This window comes from Glycine max, chromosome 16 (genome assembly GCF_000004515.6).
Source record: "Glycine max cultivar Williams 82 chromosome 16, Glycine_max_v4.0, whole genome shotgun sequence".
Taxonomy (NCBI): domain Eukaryota; kingdom Viridiplantae; phylum Streptophyta; class Magnoliopsida; order Fabales; family Fabaceae; genus Glycine; species Glycine max.
Window position 1 is genome coordinate 5,678,371 of NC_038252.2, and position 19,484 is coordinate 5,697,854.

Here is a 19,484-nt window from a genome sequence, read left to right on the forward strand (position 1 = left end):
ATGATGAAGCATATGTATATGTATGTGTGCAAAGTGCTCACCACTGTTTACATTATACGTAGGAAGGTTTCCAAAAATATATGCATATTGGCGATGGTAAGCTCACATCATTAAAATATTTCATGTGAAATATAATCTTTCTGGTCTCAAATATACAACAACAACAACAACGCCTTATCCCACTAGGTGGGGTCGGCTACATGGATCAACTTCCATCATAATGTTCTATCAAGTACCATACTTTTATCCAAATCATTAAGTTCGAGATCCTTCTTGATAACCTCTCTTATAGTCTTTTTGGGTCTTCCTCTGCCTCGAATTGTTTGCCTTCTCTCCATCTGATCTACTCTCCTCACTACAGAGTCTACCGGTCTTCTCTCTACATGCCCAAACCACCTAAGTCTATTTTCCACCATCTTCTCTACAATAGGCGCTACTCCAACCCTCTCTCTAATAGCTTTGTTTCTAATTTTATCCTGTCGAGTCTTACCACACATCCACCGCAACATCCTCATCTCCGTTACACCTACTTTAGTCTCATGTTGGCTCTTGACCGCCCAACATTCTGTTCCGTACAAAATCGTCGGTCTTACCGCAGTCCGATAAAACTTTCCCTTTAACTTGATCGGTACCTTTAAATATATGTATAAAAAAAAAATTCTTGGTTTTGATGTGTCATGTTTTCTTTTCTTTCTTATATTTGAGACCCAAGGAAGTAAATGCTTAAAGTTTTTGTAATTGAAACTCATAAGTGCATGCCAAATATCAGTTAATCATTATGAGCTATTTCATATTCATATTTACCAAGATTTTCTTAATCTAATTGATCTTCTTGGAGACACATAATTCTGAGCCTGCAAGATAAGGACTCTTTGAAGATCCACAACTCACCTTGTCTCTTTAATATCTATGTTCAAAATCCTAATACTGATTATGGCCAATAATAATTCAATTCTTTGCCAAGCTAGGCCCCTATTTTGACTACACTAACATAACATAATTTGGATACCCTTCTTGTGAAATGCAAATTGGAAGAAGTGCCCACTTTAGCTCTTCAATTTGAGGATATGTATTTTTGCCTTTTAATGTCTTACTGTTTGTCTCCTACTCTACAGAGGATTACAAGCTTCCCTGAGCTTTAGTTCCTTTAAGGTCTGTTTGAATGCATTTTTCTAAAAGCACTTCTAAGAGAAAAAATAAGAAGAGAAAAAGAAAATAAATTTTTCATTAGTTAACCATTAACTAATTTGTAATAGTTTTTTCATATAACTTTTCTAAAAGATGAGAGAATATCTAAAAATTAGTTAATGGAGAGTTTATTTTACCTTGTAAAGAAATTTATTTCCTTTTTTTCTCATATATTCTTCTCCTAGAAATACTTCTAGAGAAACTTACTCAAACATATCCTTATTTTGTCCCCCAAAGTACTAAATCAAAAGATGAACAAATAAACAATACATCTTACATAGTTAATAAGTATCACTTTAAAAGAAAATGATTGCATCAGAGAAAGCACATGAAAAATATGGTATATTTCTGGAACTTGTTGAGTAAGATAGATTTAAGATAATAATTATTAGCCACTTTTTTTTACCTGTTTGATTCTTAACAATTTTCCACATTCTTAAGGCTATCGCCTATCAAGACTTCAGTTACTTTATTTCTTCACCTTTTCCATTTTTATCCCTGCTACTTGAAGATACTAGAGTTTTGAGAGGAGATACGTGTGCATGACACCAACTTGTTGTGATAAATAATCATAGAGCTCAAAGTACACAAGAAAACTTTCATCGAAGTAACTTGTTGTATTGATTTGGATGATTCATATAAAAGATATTAATGAGACATGAGTGTGATTCATGTTCTATTTATAGAGTTGTATATTCAACGAGTAAATAACAACTAACCGACTAACTAATCTCAATAACCACAACTAACAACTTGTAAAAAAGAAAAAAAAAATCAGCTTAATTTTTACCTGATAATTTGAAGAAAATAATATTTATCTCAGCCATTTCTTTTACTGGTTGGTTTTTAAGGCCATAAAGATTTCAGTTTATTTCTTGACCTTTTTTCAATTTTATCCCTATGACTTGAAGATATCAAAATTTTGAGAGGAGGTTTATGTGATCCCAACTTGTTTGAGATAAAAAAAAAAATCATAAAGCTCAAAAAACATGAGAAGACTTATAGAAATTAGTCATTGAATTGATTTAAATGATAAAGATACCAGCCAGTGAGGTGCATGTTCTATTTATAAAGCTTATTGAACTAGTAACCAAAAAACTAATTAACAACTTGTAACAAATAGAATGATAGAAACTGGTTCAGATTTGTAGACAGAAATTATCTTTATTGATTGAAAAACTGTTACAATCCTTTCTCGTTGTGCCGCTGTCTGTCATATGAATTAAAATTTGAGCTTCCAGTTCCCCCTTAAGATGATTCATGTTAACTTTCTTTGAACGTAAAGCTTTCACAACTTTTACCCGCCAGAGTTAATTTACTTGGCTTCTAACTAATGCAAACACTTAAAAAACGAAGATACTACACAAAAGTGCATTCTTTGTTTTGCCCCGGAGACCAAAATATGGGCAAGTATGTTGAGCCAAATAGAAGGAAGCATTCTTTATATGTTATAACATTATTGTACAACAACTTATTATATTTAATATTATTTACACATACATAAGATAACGAAAGTTGGTTGAGCAGTGTGTGAGTGTTGTAAAGTTTTTAGGTGTTCAATTCCTACACATAAAAAAAAAAAAAAAACATAACCAAGATAACCCAAAAAAGTATAGAGACCCAAAAGAGAGAGATGGGGGCACAAGAACACAATTTTCTTGGCACTGGTTGTTGCTTTGATCACACAGGAGGCCATGGCAGAACAACATGTAGTTGGTGGAAGCCAAGGTTGGGATGAATCCACAGACTTCAATTCTTGGGTTTCAGGCCGAACATTTATGGTTGGCGATCAACGTGGTATTTCTTACCAATAATTTTAAAGGATTTAATTCAAATGCACAAACTATAAAATTGCTTTCAATTATAAATTATCAGATTGTTCACTTTTATAATAGTCACTTTACAAGTCACATTTACAATGATTTCTAATTTTTACATTCAATTCATAAAAATTAAACTCTAATTTAAAAAACTTAAATGAATTTGAATATTTTCTCCCTTTCAAAAATTGTATTTGCTTTGATTAATAAGATTATATGTTTATTCTTCTTTTTTTCTTGTGGCAGTTTTCAAGTACTCTTCTTTGCATAGTGTGGTTGAACTAGGCAGTGAGAGTGAGTACAAGAATTGTAATATTGGCAATGCTGTGAACTCAATGAGCAGTGGCAATGATGTTTGTGAAATTGAACAAGCCTACCACACGTTACTTTGCATGTGGTACAATGGGTCATTGCGATCAAGGCATGAAGGTGAAGATCACAACAGTGTCTAGCTCTGGGACCTCTTCCCCATCATCACCATCGTTATCATCAGCAGCATCAGCATCAGCATCATCATCATCTCTTGTGTTCATTGCTGCATTGTTGATTGCCTCTATGCTTAACCAGTTTTGGTCTATGACTATCTTCTTGGTTGGACTTCACCTACATTCTATGAAGTTTAATTGGCCATGAATTTCATTTCTATGTTGAAATAATAGTTGAGTAACAGTGGCCATGGATATTTCAATCAATTTGGAATTGTTATATACATAGAATGTCAATAGGGTTGGACTTTTGGTCATCTTGTTATTTTGCTTTTGTTGGAGAAAAGTTAAGAAATTCTTTGATAGAAATATGTGAGATATACAGTTTTCTCATACAAATGATTTTATTTGTATTAATAGTTTGTGTGTTGTGCTTAACTTTAATCCGCTTAATTCACCACAATGCAAACATTTGCATTTGTGAGAAACGTAGTTAATAGTTCTATAATATTTAGCAGCCATTTGTGTGTGTGGGTATGTCGGCAAAATCTTGAAGAAAAGATCTTGATAGTATTTTAAACTGATAATGTTCGGCAACATCTTCCGGTGTTGGGCAAATGTTCATATTACCAGAAATATAATTGATTATTGATTATGTTGTCAACCTAAACTATTGAGTAACTAGCAGTTGTTACATAACCGTTATATTAATAGCATAATCAATTCGTAGACAATAAAAAAGAGATGAAAAAAAATAAAGGTTTAATTACTCATTTTATTTTTATAGTTTTTAAACTTATCTATTTTAGTCTCTAGTTAATAAGTGATTTTTTTAGTCCCTTAGTTTACCATTTAATTCCCGACAAGTTCCTACCGTTAAAATTGTTTAACACCGTTAAATTATTATTGTCGATCATCCTTCCCGAAGCTCCCTCTCTTTCGAGAGACCCCGGCAACGGATACTACACTTCCACCCCCACTCTCAGCGTCGGTGCCCGCTGCAAAATCGGCATCGCCGTCAACCTCTCCGACACATGCATGCAAAGGTGAGAAACGGAGAGGAAGGTTTTGACGGTGTACTGCGGAGTTTTTCGTTTGAGACATAGCACTCAATGATGATGACAAATGTTTTGTTTCTTTTCATCCCCGTCGTCGCTCCCCTCCATCTCATTTTCACCATAGATCTATTCTTCCAACGCCGTCAACAATGGTTGCAACCACTCTTCAACCACGTATAAACCTCGAGTCCTTATTTGATTCCAACGACAACAACAACCTCGGGTTCATATTCATAGTTGACGGCAACAACTACGGGTTTAGATTCATCATCGTTGAGTGTTATGTCTCAAATGGAAAACTCCGCCGTACACTGTACTGTCAAAACCTTCCTCTCCATTTCTCTCCTTTGCATGTGTCGGAGAGGTCAACGGCGATGCCGATTTTGCAGTCGGCGCCAACAGTGAGGGTGGGGTGAAAGTGCAGTATCCGTTGCAAGGCAGGGGCCTCTCGGAAGAGAAGGAGCTCCAAGGATGGTCGGCAACAATAATTTAACGGTGTTAAATAATTTTAACGGTAGGGATCTATCGGAAATTAAATGGTAAACTACAAGGACTAAAAAAGCCGCTTATTAACTATAGGGACTAAAATGAATAAGTTTAGAAACTATAAAGACTAAATGAGTAATTAAACCAAAAATAAATAAAGCAAGGTGCACAAGAATCTCCAGGATCAATATTAGCAAATCAGTTTTTATTATACTTCTGCCAACATTTTTACTGCATTTCATCTTATTTTGAGGTTAAAGTTTAAGGTAACGAGACCCACGTTATTTTCAAAACTTTCACTTAAATTAACCCCTACCAAACAACTCAATCTATAGCATTCGTCCCAATTTAGCCCAAATCAATTCCAGTTCTAGATTCACCCCCTTAAATCAAACAAACCCTTAGTATGCTACATTTCAGGCAATAGAAAGTCAGTGACCGTAGGAGAAAAAAATGTTTAACAGTAGTATTTTTTTTAGGCCGTAGGTTAATTTAATGTTTATCAAGCACCATTTTTTTTCTTCTACAATTGCGAGTGTTTTATGCTTCAAATTGATAAAACAAGCCTTCTCCAATATCATTTGTCCTTTTTCTGTCATCTCTTGCACTCAAGTTGCATATAGCAAACAGTTTATCTTAATAATGGGTCTTTATAGGCTATGACTACGAGATGCTATTTACAGTCATGATTTGCTTTCTGCACTGCCTGTCTATTTATTGTATTCTTTTTATATAAATATCCTTTTATACAAACTAATTTTTGCAAAGAAGTTATGTTCTAATATTATAAAAAATAATTTCTGTAACATAAAACTTAATATAACAAGATTATTTTCTGTAACATTCTATTTTTTATATATTACAAAAACTAATTTTTATAATACTTTTACATGAAGGAAATTAGTTTTTGTAATATAAAATTCTATATTACAAAAACTAGTTTTTGTAGCGTATAAAAAAATACATTATAGAGATTTTGTAATGTATTAGAACTGACTATTGCGAAAACTAGCTTTTGTAAGATATGTGGAAAAGTGGGTGTGTGAAAGCCGGAGAGAAGAGAGCATTTTGATAATATTAAAAAAAAATAAAGAATAGAGGTGCATAGAGTAAAAAAAAAAACTAGAGAAGAGAGCATTTTTGTTCAATCCGCTCCAGTTGAGCCCATTGTTTTTTAAAATGAAACTTTATGGGCTATAACCTAGGGGATTATTTCCTACACCCCTTTTTTGCTTCTTGCACTCACAATAATCATGAAAGGACAAATTCAGTTTTAGTCAACACCCCCTTCCCCCTGCACAACCATAGTCGTCAACACCAATGCACTACAACTCCAACTCCAATTAACAATCTCAAACAATCTTCTCCCATTCAAATACCACGTGCAACCATGGCGGACAACAATGGTGTCAGCATGGATGATTCTTTACCTTTAAGAGAAATAGGGTTGTGGTTGTAGTCAATGTTGAGGCTAAGAAGGAGGAGTGATTGAATGAGAAGAGAGGGAAAAAAAGCAATTGCCAAGATTCATTTTTGGCAAGATTTTCTCTCTAGGTGTTGTTTAGAGAGAGAGAAAAGAAGAATACAGGAATGGAAAGAAGAGAATGGCATAGGGAGTTGCAACATCTCAAGCAGAGGTTTTCTATGTGTGGTGTTATCGTGAGAGGGGAAGAAAAAAAAAAGTTAGTGAAGAATGAAGGGGAGGTTTATAGGAAGGTTGCCCAACACTCTCTCGCTCTATTTCAAAATGGATATCTAAAAGAGTATCTTATTCCAGAATAGTTACTTCAGAATATGATTTTTCATATTGTAGAATAGGTTTTCAAATTACTTATCTTATTTCATAATAGCTATTTTGGAATATGATTTTCATATTCCAGAATAGGATAAGTAATCCAAAAATCTATTTCGGAATACAAAAAATCACATTTTGAAATAGTTATTCTAAAATAAGATACTCCTTCAGAAAAGTCATTCCAAATTAAGAGTGTTTGATAAAGGGTACTTTTGTCCATTGAAGTTTTTTGAGGGTGCATGAAGCAAAAAGGTGCAGGAAGTAAAATCTTAGAAAGAGCATGTTATATCTTATTTTATTTTTTGAACTAATTTACTTAAGGAAATATTTGGTTTATATGAGAGAAATAGAACAAAAAATTTTGAATTCAAGTAAAGTGTGAGAGATATAAATTTTCACATGATAAAGAATAAAATTCCTCTTATATATTATTTCTCTCTCTCTTCAAAAAAGAGTGTCTATACTCAACATACTTGTTGTGAAGGGATAGAAATGATATATAAGAGGATTTTTTTAGTTCATAAATTTTATAATGGCCAACACTTAAAATTTCAGAAATCACTTACAAGACTTTTCTAAAAATAAAAAATCTATGAACCATCCCAAGCATCTTCTAAAAAAATCACTTACAATGAAAGAAACTAAAATAAGGCTTTTCTCAAAAATGAATTATGTCAATGAAGTGATCCATCCAAAGCATCTTCTACTAAGGGGCAACCTTTGATTCTAATCACAAAATTTGTTTCATCACACTATCTCAAGAAGAAAAAATACAACGAACTTATGTGTTTTTCCTTCAATTCTCACCGGTTGTTCAGCAATTTCACATAAAACTATTCCAACTAACTCAAATTTGCTCCAATTGATTTACTTATGAGAGTCAATTCAATTCAACCTTCCAATTACATCTTCCTATTTGATAACTAAGAGTGTGCTTATTTCATGGATTAAAAGTGTATTCATATAGGAATGTAATATTCTCATATTTATTACTAGTTGTTAAAAAGTATTCACATGTATTATTGATGATTGTGGATATTAGAATTTTTTTATTCAACATGTTTTTCTTCATTTCTATTCCCATGAATAGGAATGAATAAGTGATATTTCTATGAGAATATAAAAAATTTATTGTCTAATATACATGTAATTTCTATTTTTTATTTAAATTATTTTAAATTTTAAAAAATATTTCCAAGAATATTAAAATATAACAAACATTTTTTAAAATACACCAGAAATAATTTTTTCATGTTATATTTCTGAGAATAACATTTTCCAAAATGGAAAAAGAATCCGTAAAACAAATGCTCATTTTTTAATTCGACATGTATAATAAAGTTATGGTGACAAAATGACAATAATAGAATCATTTAGTTGAAAAGAAGGAAATCACCTATGAGGCTAGAACAAAAGACCCCATTGTTATAACTATTGGGTGGGACACAATGGGACTTTGACCATAAGCTTGTTTCCCTACTGCTAATCCAATCCAGGAATGATAACCGGTCAAGTGAAAAAAAATTCGGATGGAATAAGCACTATCTAATTAAGCATTTGGTCTAAAAGTTTTGACAACATTCCATTCTCTCAACCATTCCTATCATGCACGAGGTAACCAATCTTGGCATTCACACAACTCTAAACAAAATATGTCCCAATTTAAGTCCTGACTTAAGCTCTGTACTTTGTAAAGTAATGGCTAAAAGAGTCTGTGTAGATATAAAGTTAGAAGTGTTTTGGAGGGTTTCTCTACTTAAAAAAAGTTTTATATTTCCAGTAGAAAATTTTTAAAAAATACTTATAATTTGTATCCAAACATACTCAAAGACTAAAGCTCTTCAACATTTTTTTTCGTTTTCAAAAAAAACATTACGTCAATATTAAGTAACACAGAATTATGAAATTACTTATAAACTTAACACGAGCAAAGCGAATGAAAGAACAGAATGGAAGCAACTTGGCCTTTTCCTATTAGTAGAAGTAGAAACATTCTATTCGTGTATGTAATTATACTATTTCGTATTCCATGTTCGTTACCGATGAAAGATTTCAATAACAAACCACACACGTACGCAAACCACTTTCAGGTTTATAATAATAATTCATCGTTATCTTATTTCAAGGAAGACGAAAATAACATTTACAATAATATTTAACACGATTCCCAGATCTGCACTACTCTTTTGCAAATCAGACAACGTGAACTTGAATATGTTCTTGTTAACTTTAAAATTAATTAATCATATTGGTACCCTACCAATCACCATGATTATTAATTGAATAATTTACCTGTCTGATTGTCCCTTTTATGATAGGGGTATCATAAATTGAAAGAAATATTCTCTTTAACACATCTTTTAATTTGTTTTTTTATTATTGGTTAAAGTTTAAGGTAAATAGCTTATTTACTATTTAGTTCTTAAAGTATATATCGGTTGTTTATTTAGTAATTATATTTTTTAAATGATCAAGTTAGTTCACAAAATGTATAAATGTTGCAATAAATTAGTTCAACAGTTAAGTATGTGTCATATTTATTAATGTTGATGATATAGAAAATTCATGTCACATATGTAAGTTGAGTGAAGTTATTTTTTTACCACTTTAACTCACCATTTAGTATTTCTTGTTATCATTAAAAGATAAACATTGTGGTTTTTCTTTTTCATTTTTTGCATTATTAGTGTCAATGACAATGATGTGACAATCATGTTTTTATATGACGCTCAAAATGTTGAAAGAAAGACAAAATCAAATAAACAACTATTGTAAAATTCAACTTTTGATTCCACAATTCTCAATGTTTCATGTAGCAAAATCCATCAAAAACTATATTGAAGTTGATGTTTGACCCGACGATTCTAACAATTTCAAGTAAAGTAAATAATCGAAAATTCTACATAATTTTCACTTGGAGTGTTTAGAGCAATTGAATCGAAACTTTAACTTGACAACAATAGTTAATTTTATTCAATTATTTAATATTCACTTTAACATTTTTAAACCATCATGTTAAAACTTTAATTTCACACCAACCATTGATATGATTTAATGTTATCTTATATATTATTTTAGTATTAATAATATATATGTGCACAAATTATTAATATACTAAATAATTGTAAAAAAATAATTATTAAAACTGAATATTCTAATACATTTATTAAATGTAATATACTAAATAATTATAGAATTAATAATTATCAAAAATATTTTTTTTAAAAAAAATATTTTAAAGTTAATATTACATTACCACTTATCTTATTAATTTTCTCTTGATTTTAAACCGCTTAAAATGTTTTTGATGTGACGACTAAAAATATTGAAAGGAAGAAAAAGATAAAATAAACAACCATTAAAGTTAAAATTTTGATTCGATAACTCTCAATATTTCAAGTAACAAAATCAAATCAATCATTTATTTAAAGTTGATATTTCAATCGGAAGCAAACAACTTCAAGTGAAGTAAGTAAACAAACAATCAATAATAATAATAATAGAAAACTCACTTTGCGCTAATGAGAAGCATTCAATGACACTTAATTATAATTAATATCTCCTACATGATTAAAATAATATTTTATGGTAATAAATAACTATAATAATTTATAATATTACACTATTTCAAAAAATTTAAAATAAGTTTTAATTTTTACAATAAATAAACTTAAAAATTATTAATTATGAACACATAAAAACCAATAACATATACACATAATACATACACCTACAAAAATAAATCACACATGCTCTCTTCTTTCTGTATGTATTTTTTATTATTATTGATTATTAATGCATTATTCACGTGGACAAAGGAAGTATTGAAGGATGGCTGATTGAAAAAGGGACCACTCGTGTCATTTTTGACCAATTGCAACCTTCAAACTGATTATATTCCTTAAAAGGTTCTTTAATCATAAATCCTCCCTATTTACGTTAAATTAGTTTTTTATCTTTTAATTTGCTATCTAAGTTTAATCTGATCTTTTATTTCTTTTAAATTTAATTTGATTATTTAATTTTTAAAATCAATTTAATTTAATTTTTTGTTTTTTTAAAATTTAATCCTCTAATTTTTAAAGCGGATACATTTTTTTTTAAAAATGTAAATTTTGTAATATTTTAAAATTACTTAGTAATGATTTTGAACCATTATAAAATATAATTTCTTATAATTTAATTTGAAAGATTAAATTAACTTGATTTAAAAATTAGATAATTAAATTAAATTTGAAAAAAAATTGAAAAGTTAAATTAATTTTTAAAAAAAAATAGAGAACTAAAAAAACTAATTTAACATGAGGATGATTATGATTAAAGAACCTTTTGATCAATATAATCAGTTTGAATGTTGCAGTTGGTAAAAAATGACACGATTCCTCCCTTTCTCAATCAGCCATCCTTCTAATAGTTCCTTTGTCCACATGAATAATACATCAATAATCAATAATAATAATAATACATACTACTATTATCAAACTATTCATAAAAGATTCCCATTGCTTAAAAAAGCCACATGAGAATAAATATAAATATAAACCCACGCTGGCTATCCAGTCATTTATGATTATCATCTGGTTAAATTAAATTTTCTTCTTCTGCTTTATTATTTAAGTTTGATATAGTTTATCATTTTTTTTAATTTGATCTTATCATCTAAATTGAATTAATATTACAAAATATATATTGTATGATGATTTCAAACCAATTAGTGACATTTTTAAATAGTCACAAAATTCATTTTCTTAATACTAAATTAAATTGATTTAAAAATTAAAAAATTAAATTAATTTTTTTTTTTAAAAAATAAAGGATCAAATTAAATCTGAAAAATAAATTAAAATAAAAAACTAATTTAACCTTATCATTATCACTAGAAAAAAAAAATCAACCCAACTTGATTCAATTGGTAAGAAATCATACAAAAACTTGAATTTGATTTCTAGGATTGACATAAAAACCTTATTGACACCTATAAATGTTAAGTATTCATTGAGTCTTATACTCTTGCTGCTAAAGAATTTTGAGATCTTTCTATAAATATTTATTGAGTGTGCTAAAAAAATTTGAGATTCTGTCCACCTAAATTTTTTAGTCAGAAAAAAAAAAAGTTTGTTTCCTTTGTCATTAGTGGCGTGGGAAAAGAAACAAAGGAGTCATAACACAAGGCATATTCGACGCATTCCAAATTTCTTCCATCTACTACTACCAGTCTCCCATTTCTTGGTTGTTACACACAAAAAAGCAGAGTCTGCAGCACTCAAACGAAACGACAGTGACCAAAACAGAAAAACGACATTACCCAGAGAGCGACGATGCCGGAAGAAACGACGTCGATCGACTACGTGATGGAGGCTGCATCTGGGCCCCACTTCTCCGGCCTGAGACTCGACGGCCGGGTCCCGTCCTCCGCCACCGCCGCGTCCTCCACTCCCGATTCAACCCTAACCCTCGATTCCCTTCCCAATCAACCCTTCGTCATAGGTCACTGCTCTTTTTTTTTTTTCTTCACACTTTTCTTTCCTTCAATGTTCCAATTCCAAAATTAAAACGGAAATGCGATTCACACGTGTATGTAGGAGTTTCTGGAGGTACTGCCTCGGGCAAAACCACCGTCTGCGATATGATCATTCAGCAACTCCACGATCACCGCGTTGTCCTCGTAAATCAGGTATCTTTTTTTTTTCTTCTTCTTTCAATTTAAATTAATTAATTAATTTATAGTACTTTTTGTTTGAATTTATATTTTATAATTATAGGACTCGTTTTATCGCGGGTTGAATCCTGAAGAGTTGGAACGTGTTCACGAGTACAATTTCGACCACCCTGGTAATTTTCAATTGAACTCACTCTGTGTGTGTGTGTGTGTGTGTGGTTGAGTTTAGGATGATTACAGTTTCGTTTCTTTGTAGATGCTTTTGACACGGAGCAGTTGTTAGAGTGCACGAGGAAGCTCATCAGTGGCCAGGGAGTGCATGTTCCCATTTATGACTTCAAGAAGCACCAACGCTCTTCCGATAGTTTTCGCCAGGTTTTCAATTGAACGACGTCGTTTTATTGTTATTGGTTTGTTACTACTTGCTAGGATGTTAATGTGGTGCTTTTGGCTTAGGTGAATGCCTCTGATGTGATTATATTGGAGGGGATTCTTGTGTTCCATGATCAGCGCGTGCGGGATCTGATGAACATGAAGATCTTTGTTGACGCAGGTTTGATATCTCAATTAACCCTTCAAGTCTTCAACAATGATGTGTCACATTTTAGGTTTTAAATTGTGGTTTGCAAATTTGTTGCAATCCTGTATGTTGTGGGAAATTGTGGACAAATGCAGCCGCAATTGTGGGAGTGATGTGGTTGTTGGAAGTTGTAAAACCTTGATGTTGCCAGCCGAAATTGCGGTCGTTGATCATTTTTTAAAACCTTGGTCATGTGGAATTTTACGAATTGTTTATAAATACAATGCTGAGCTATAGTTGCTAATTATTTGGGGCCTTTATTTCTTGTCTCCTATTGAAATGTTTTGTTTTGTGTTTCTGTGAATGCTTGGTGAAATAAACTTCTAGAAACAACTGATATACAACATAATTGTTGTGTGACTGAAGAGATGGTCAAGCCATGGGGTTTATTGTTTGATTACTATAGCAAAGCATGATGATTTTTGAATTAGATGGCTTATATTAATAGATGGATTCCTAGAAAATATGTAGAAATAGAAGAGTTAGACTGCATTGTATTATTTTTTGTAATAAATGAATGGAAAGGCATTCTTTTTGAACAAATAGTGGTTTAAATTTTCTAACCAATTAGGCTTCTTGCTTCCCTTTGATATATTGTTTAGATCTGTATTTTTTGTCTCATGAATGATTATACTTTGCGAACTGCAATGTATCTGGTATATGCTCAGTTATATGATATAAGGGTTTAGGAAATCTGTTTGTCCATATGATCCCTATGTTTATTGCCTTTCCATTCTGTTGGTTTTGTAGTAAATTCTTAGGTGACGTTTGTTTCAAGTTATAATATTACATTTCTAGGAATGACATTCACAAGAATACTATGACCAAGAATGATGTTATTCCCAAGTAAACTAAAAAATAAGTTTGGTTAGATTTGAATATTCCTAGAAATATTTTTCAAAATTTAAATGATTATAAAAAAAAGTAAGAATAGAAATGGAAGTTATAATTGGGTTAGAAACTAACTTTACTTATGCCTATGGAAGTATAACTTTCCCAACCCTCAACATGGGAATAAAAATTAAGTAAAACAAGGTTTTACTACTTTTTTGGGCATGAACAATACCTATGAATAGGATATTACATTGCCAAGTTCACATTCCCTAGAATAAATTTGTAAATGTTGAAGCTCTGCCCTCTCTGTTTAATTTCGTCTTTGGTTATTAATTGCTTACAGATGCTGATGTGAGACTTGCTCGTAGAATTAGGCGTGACACAGTGGAGAGGGGCAGGGATATAAACTCTGTTCTTGAACAGGTAAATCCAACAATTTAATTAGTAAGCATGGCGTTATGGCAGCTAGACTAATAATGATAGCTCCTTTCATATGATTTTTGTTTTCTTTTTTGAGAAAGTTTGATGCTCTCATAGAGAGAGAATTTCATTATCCTAAATTCCTAATGACACGTGATCAATCACATTGCATATTTGTCCCTAACTGCTTGTAATGTTGGTTTGTAGTATGCAAAATTTGTTAAGCCTGCATTTGATGATTTTGTTCTACCATCAAAAAAGTATGCTGATGTGATCATTCCTCGTGGAGGTGATAATCATGTTGCCATTGATTTGATTGTGCAACATATCCGTACAAAGCTCGGCCAACATGATCTATGCAAAATATATCCAAATGTCTATGTTATTCAGTCTACATTCCAGGTATCTTTAAACATAGTTCGCCAATTTTATTTTATTTTTAATTTTCCACTTTTAATTATTTAATATTTGGGGAAGATCCAGTGACATATAAGGCTTTTGATACCAACGCATAGGCTACAGTATAGGGGGTGGAGTATCCTTTTAGATAGAAAGGATTGTAGGTTGTATTGTACTTTGGTAATTCTTGCTGCTCTCATTTTTGTTCACAAGCTACAAGTTGGTATAACGTTAGGTAAGTCCAATGGGCTAGCTTCTGTTCACGAGTGAGATAGAGTTAGTTAGTGATGGTTAGTTAGGATTCTAACAGATTGAAAGAGATAAGATATTAACAGATAGGGAGAGAAAACTACAGGATTGGATTTTAGTAAAGATGAGAGTGGATTTTGAGGGAGAGATCCCTGGCTGTCAAAATCCTAAGAGAACACTTGTATTCATTCTTTGCCAGTGAACATTATTTTTTCTTTCTATAATCCAACTCACTTCTTCCAACTGATATCAGAGCTCAGGTTTTGTAGTTGTGGGTATTGAATCTTCAAGATGATTTTGAAATTTAAAGGAGTAGAGGTGTATGGGTGGTTGATCAGCATTGAGTAGCACTTAACTGCTCTGAAAACAGTAGAGGTTGGTTGAGAAGCCATCGCATTCTGTGAAGACACTAAGAGGTTGTATTTTCAGATGGTGGCTTAGGTGGAAATGGCACAATCTGAATACGACATGGTGGACCTTTGTGAAGGTTGTGATCAAACATTTCCAACCAGAGTACTGCCTAGATCAAGTGGTCTGGGCATTGGAAAGAAACAAGAATGGTTGCTGCCACAAGTCTTGGAACCAGAGACAACCAAGAATGGGGAAACCTAGAGGGAGTATCCAGTCTCCTATTTAGATAAGTAACTAGACCTGAACTATTCCAATGGATTAAGAAAAGGAACCTAGTTAGAGGAATTATTGGATACTTCTAGGTCTGGAAAGGAGCCCATTTTCGTGGAGGGAGACCATCTTCTTAGTTGTTTGATGGAGAAATAAATGCAGATTCATCCCAGCAAAAATGTGGGAGAGAAGACAGAGGTAATTTGTCCTTGGGGCCTGTGGGTGGGGTGATGGTTGAACAAATATGAAAGGAGGCAGGCTTAGGTTTTGAGCAGTTTGGTCAAAACCACCAGACTGAGTTCCTCCCATGAATGTAAATGATTTATATGGCTCCAACAGTGGTTAGACTCGCCAAAGAGAGACTAACAGAATGGCAGTGATGACTGAAGCCATAATTACTAGTCAAGGTGAAAGGGCTAGTGATTTTTTTTTTGGTCTCATTCATATACTTAGGCGCTTCCAACTCATTTGAGAGATCCTCGATAGAAGAGATGTGAAGATATGCTGAGTAGTGAGTACCAACACTTGATAATGTTGTTGAACCATATGTCTAATTGGTTTTGAGATAGTTGATGTAAGTCATGAGGACAATGTTTTATTTGACCAGATTTGCTTTTATTCATATCTTTTATTTAACAATATGAGGCATTTCATTGATTATGTGTTTCTTTTAACATGATAAAGTCCTTAAAATAGAAAGTTCAATATCATACCTGGTCCTTTGTTGGCTATGCTTATACATTTCAGATCAGGGGAATGCATACGTTGATTCGTGACCGAGACATATCAAAGCATGATTTTGTATTTTATTCAGATCGACTTATACGCCTGGTACTGTATGCTCCATAACTCTGCTGAATTTATTTCCTTCACGAGTTTTCAGTGCTTAGTACATGAGAGATGATTTTCGTTATCAGGTTGTTGAGCATGGTCTAGGTCATCTGCCTTTCACCGAAAAGCAAGTGGTTACTCCCACAGGTAATCATCTGTCCTTGTCCTCGGTCCTTGCAATTTTTATGTTCTTTATAACTCCTATTATTTGGGCAACAAGATTTATGCTTTGTGAACTGCAACATATCTGGTACAGAAGTGACAGATCGACAGTAGTTCACAAATGAGGTTTATGTTGACAGCGCTAATTAACTGAAATGAGGTTTATATTGCAGGATCTGTTTATACTGGAGTTGATTTCTGCAAAAAATTGTGTGGTGTTTCAATTGTTCGAAGGTGAGCATTCAACCCGGTATTAATTTTGGAAGGTGCAGGTTAATGATAGGGTACTAATAGAAATGCAATGATGCAGCTAACACTTCCCTTGTTTGATAAGCTTAATGATGGGAGTGTCTACCGTTCAGTGAACATTTTGAATCCCTGTACTAAAACTGCATTTATTCACTTCCACACTCTGTCTAGGCTATTTCCCTTGGGCTTATTGTTTTTCATTATTTTTGGATTATAGTGGTGAGAGCATGGAAAATGCACTTCGTGCATGTTGCAAAGGCATTAAAATTGGTAAAATTCTGATTCACCGGGATGGAGACAATGGAAAACAGGTAAATGAATTATTGAAACCCATGAAGTTGACTTAGATGTATAGTCTCTACTGACGTGGTTGGTGTTCAATGATAAACCCTTTGCTTCTCTGAGCAGCTTATATATGAGAAGCTCCCCAAGGATATTTCAGAACGGCATGTCTTGCTTCTTGACCCTGTCCTGGCCACAGGTGAAGATTTTAAATGTCATCCAATTTATTTTACTTTATCTACCTTTACCTTGTCATATTTCAATAGGCATTTTTTTCTTCTTGAAACCCTTTATGGACGCAGTTAGTGCTCTCATTTTTGTATTTTTATTTTTATTTTTTTGCATTCTTTGAATTCATGGGAAAGAAACCATGTTAATATGTACAAAATAGCTACGTAGCATATTGTGTTACTGGTATGAATGATTTCTGTGAATATAGAACTACTATTTTCTAGGGAGTCTAGGATGTGGTAATGGGTGATATAAAAATATAATTGAATTTGATATAACATGGATGCAATTGTATTGCTAGATACTGCATAAACCAGTGAAAGCTGAAAGTACTGACCCACTAAATTGTTTCCTAACTACTATTTTGAGATGGCTCAATTGTACTAGCCTTGAAGTCTACTGTTGATTTCTTAGAATCCTTCTCATCTGATGGTTTACTAATCTTGATTCATTCTCTGTTCACTGCTTATAAAAAAAATTAACATCAATAACTTCCATTTTAGGTAACTCTGCCAACCAAGCCATTGAATTACTCATTCAGAAAGGAGTACCAGAAAGTCACATTATATTCCTGAATCTCATTTCTGTAAGTTAATTCTGATTCTTTCTTTTCCTGATATTATCATTGTTATTTGACTATCTTTTTGCACTGTTTACATACACGGATCTTGTGGATCTTTTGAATTCAGGCTCCTGAGGGAATCCATTGCGTGTGCAAAAGGTTTCCATCATTGAAGATTGTCACATCTGAGATTGACATTGAAATAAATGAAGAGTATCGTGTTATCCCTGGATTGGGGGAATTTGGTGATCGATACTTCGGCACCGATGATTAGTGTGTCTTAAAGTGGATACACCTCTTAGGTAGCAGCTGCCTTGATTAAGAATATGAGAAGCAGCTGGCTACATTGTATTGAGATACTAAAGATTCAGCAAAAATCAGCATGATTGTGATTTGAGGCCAGGCAGATTGCAATAATCAATGCAAACCTACTCCAACGTTGATTTGCATGAATGATTGTCATATCGAATGTAGAGATCATTCTTAGCAAGATGATGATACCACACACAATTCACAATTCTACCAATCTTGTTCTCCAAAGTTTGTTATGTGGAAAATATTTCCTAGTTATCAATGCAATCTATAACTAACCAGATCAATCGTCAATATATGCAAACTGTGTTAATAGTGTTATTGTATTTCATACATAGTATCTGATAATCTGAAGCAAATAAGCTGTGAAGTTTATGTTTTTAAAAAGAGACATGATTACTATTAGGAGTGGTTGTGGTTTGAGTATTTACATAACTATAATCATAATTAATAAATAATTAGATTATAAGTGAGTATTATAATTATAACTTGTTATAACGATTAATTAGTTATTATTTTTAAAATATGGATATATAACTGATTATGAATAAATTAGTTATATAATAAGTTATATTTAAAATTAATTACTAATTATGAACGAATAAAAATAAGTTATTTGAAATAATTATTTTTTTAAGATATTTTTTTATTACATTGATTTTATGATTTAATTAGAGCCTAGAAATAACTGACTGTATAATAACAAAAATTGATGAAATAAAATTTCTTTATTATCAAAATATCTTATATTTTTTAAATAATATGCAACAGTATCCTTATATTTTAAGGCCACAAATATATAACATTCTTATATTTGAAGATCTTATTAATTATAGCATGACTTGGGGGGTCTGGTGCGAATCTATTTTAGGAAATGTTTGAAAATGTTTTTTAGTTGGGTGTTTTGACAAAATTATACTGGGAGGCAGGAATCTAATTTCATCAAGTTAAAAAAAATATTTTCAATAAAAATGTCACCTTATTCTTATTGGATTATTTAACAAGTAACGATAAAAAAATTGATTTTAAGAAAACTTATATAATAACTTCAAAAAAGAAACAAAATTGAACTCTTTGTACTCATTCAATTCCGTCCTAAGATTTAAGGAAACTTATATAATAATTTTAAAAGAAAATTAAATAAATTTTGTTGATTGTGATTTTTCAAGATTTAATAACTTGCGAATCCGCGAATCAAATCGATCAAAATGTACACATCTTTAAATTTATAGATCCAATTCTTACTTAAAATATATATATGTTTTTATTATATATATGTTTTATAAAATATAAAAATATATGTTTTATAAAAAATAATTTA

The 19,484-nt window shown here is 31.7% G+C and overlaps 1 protein-coding gene and 1 pseudogene across 1 annotated transcript; both read left to right on the forward strand.

Moving 5' to 3' along the window:
* LOC100817957 (blue copper protein-like) lies at positions 1-3,641 on the forward strand (annotated as a pseudogene).
* An 8,207-nt stretch (positions 3,642-11,848) lies between these two features.
* LOC100780005 (uridine kinase-like protein 1, chloroplastic) lies at positions 11,849-18,484 on the forward strand. The gene is made up of 14 exons (XM_003547605.4): positions 11,849-12,259; positions 12,355-12,446; positions 12,535-12,604; positions 12,688-12,806; positions 12,888-12,984; positions 14,189-14,268; positions 14,473-14,667; positions 16,282-16,365; positions 16,452-16,512; positions 16,701-16,761; positions 16,994-17,087; positions 17,185-17,257; positions 17,793-17,875; positions 17,979-18,484. The coding sequence occupies exons 1-14, from the start codon at positions 12,091-12,093 to the stop codon at positions 18,123-18,125; spliced, it is 1,425 nt and encodes a 474-aa protein (XP_003547653.1). The 5' UTR covers positions 11,849-12,090; the 3' UTR covers positions 18,126-18,484.
* The last annotated feature ends 1,000 nt before the right edge of the window (positions 18,485-19,484 follow it).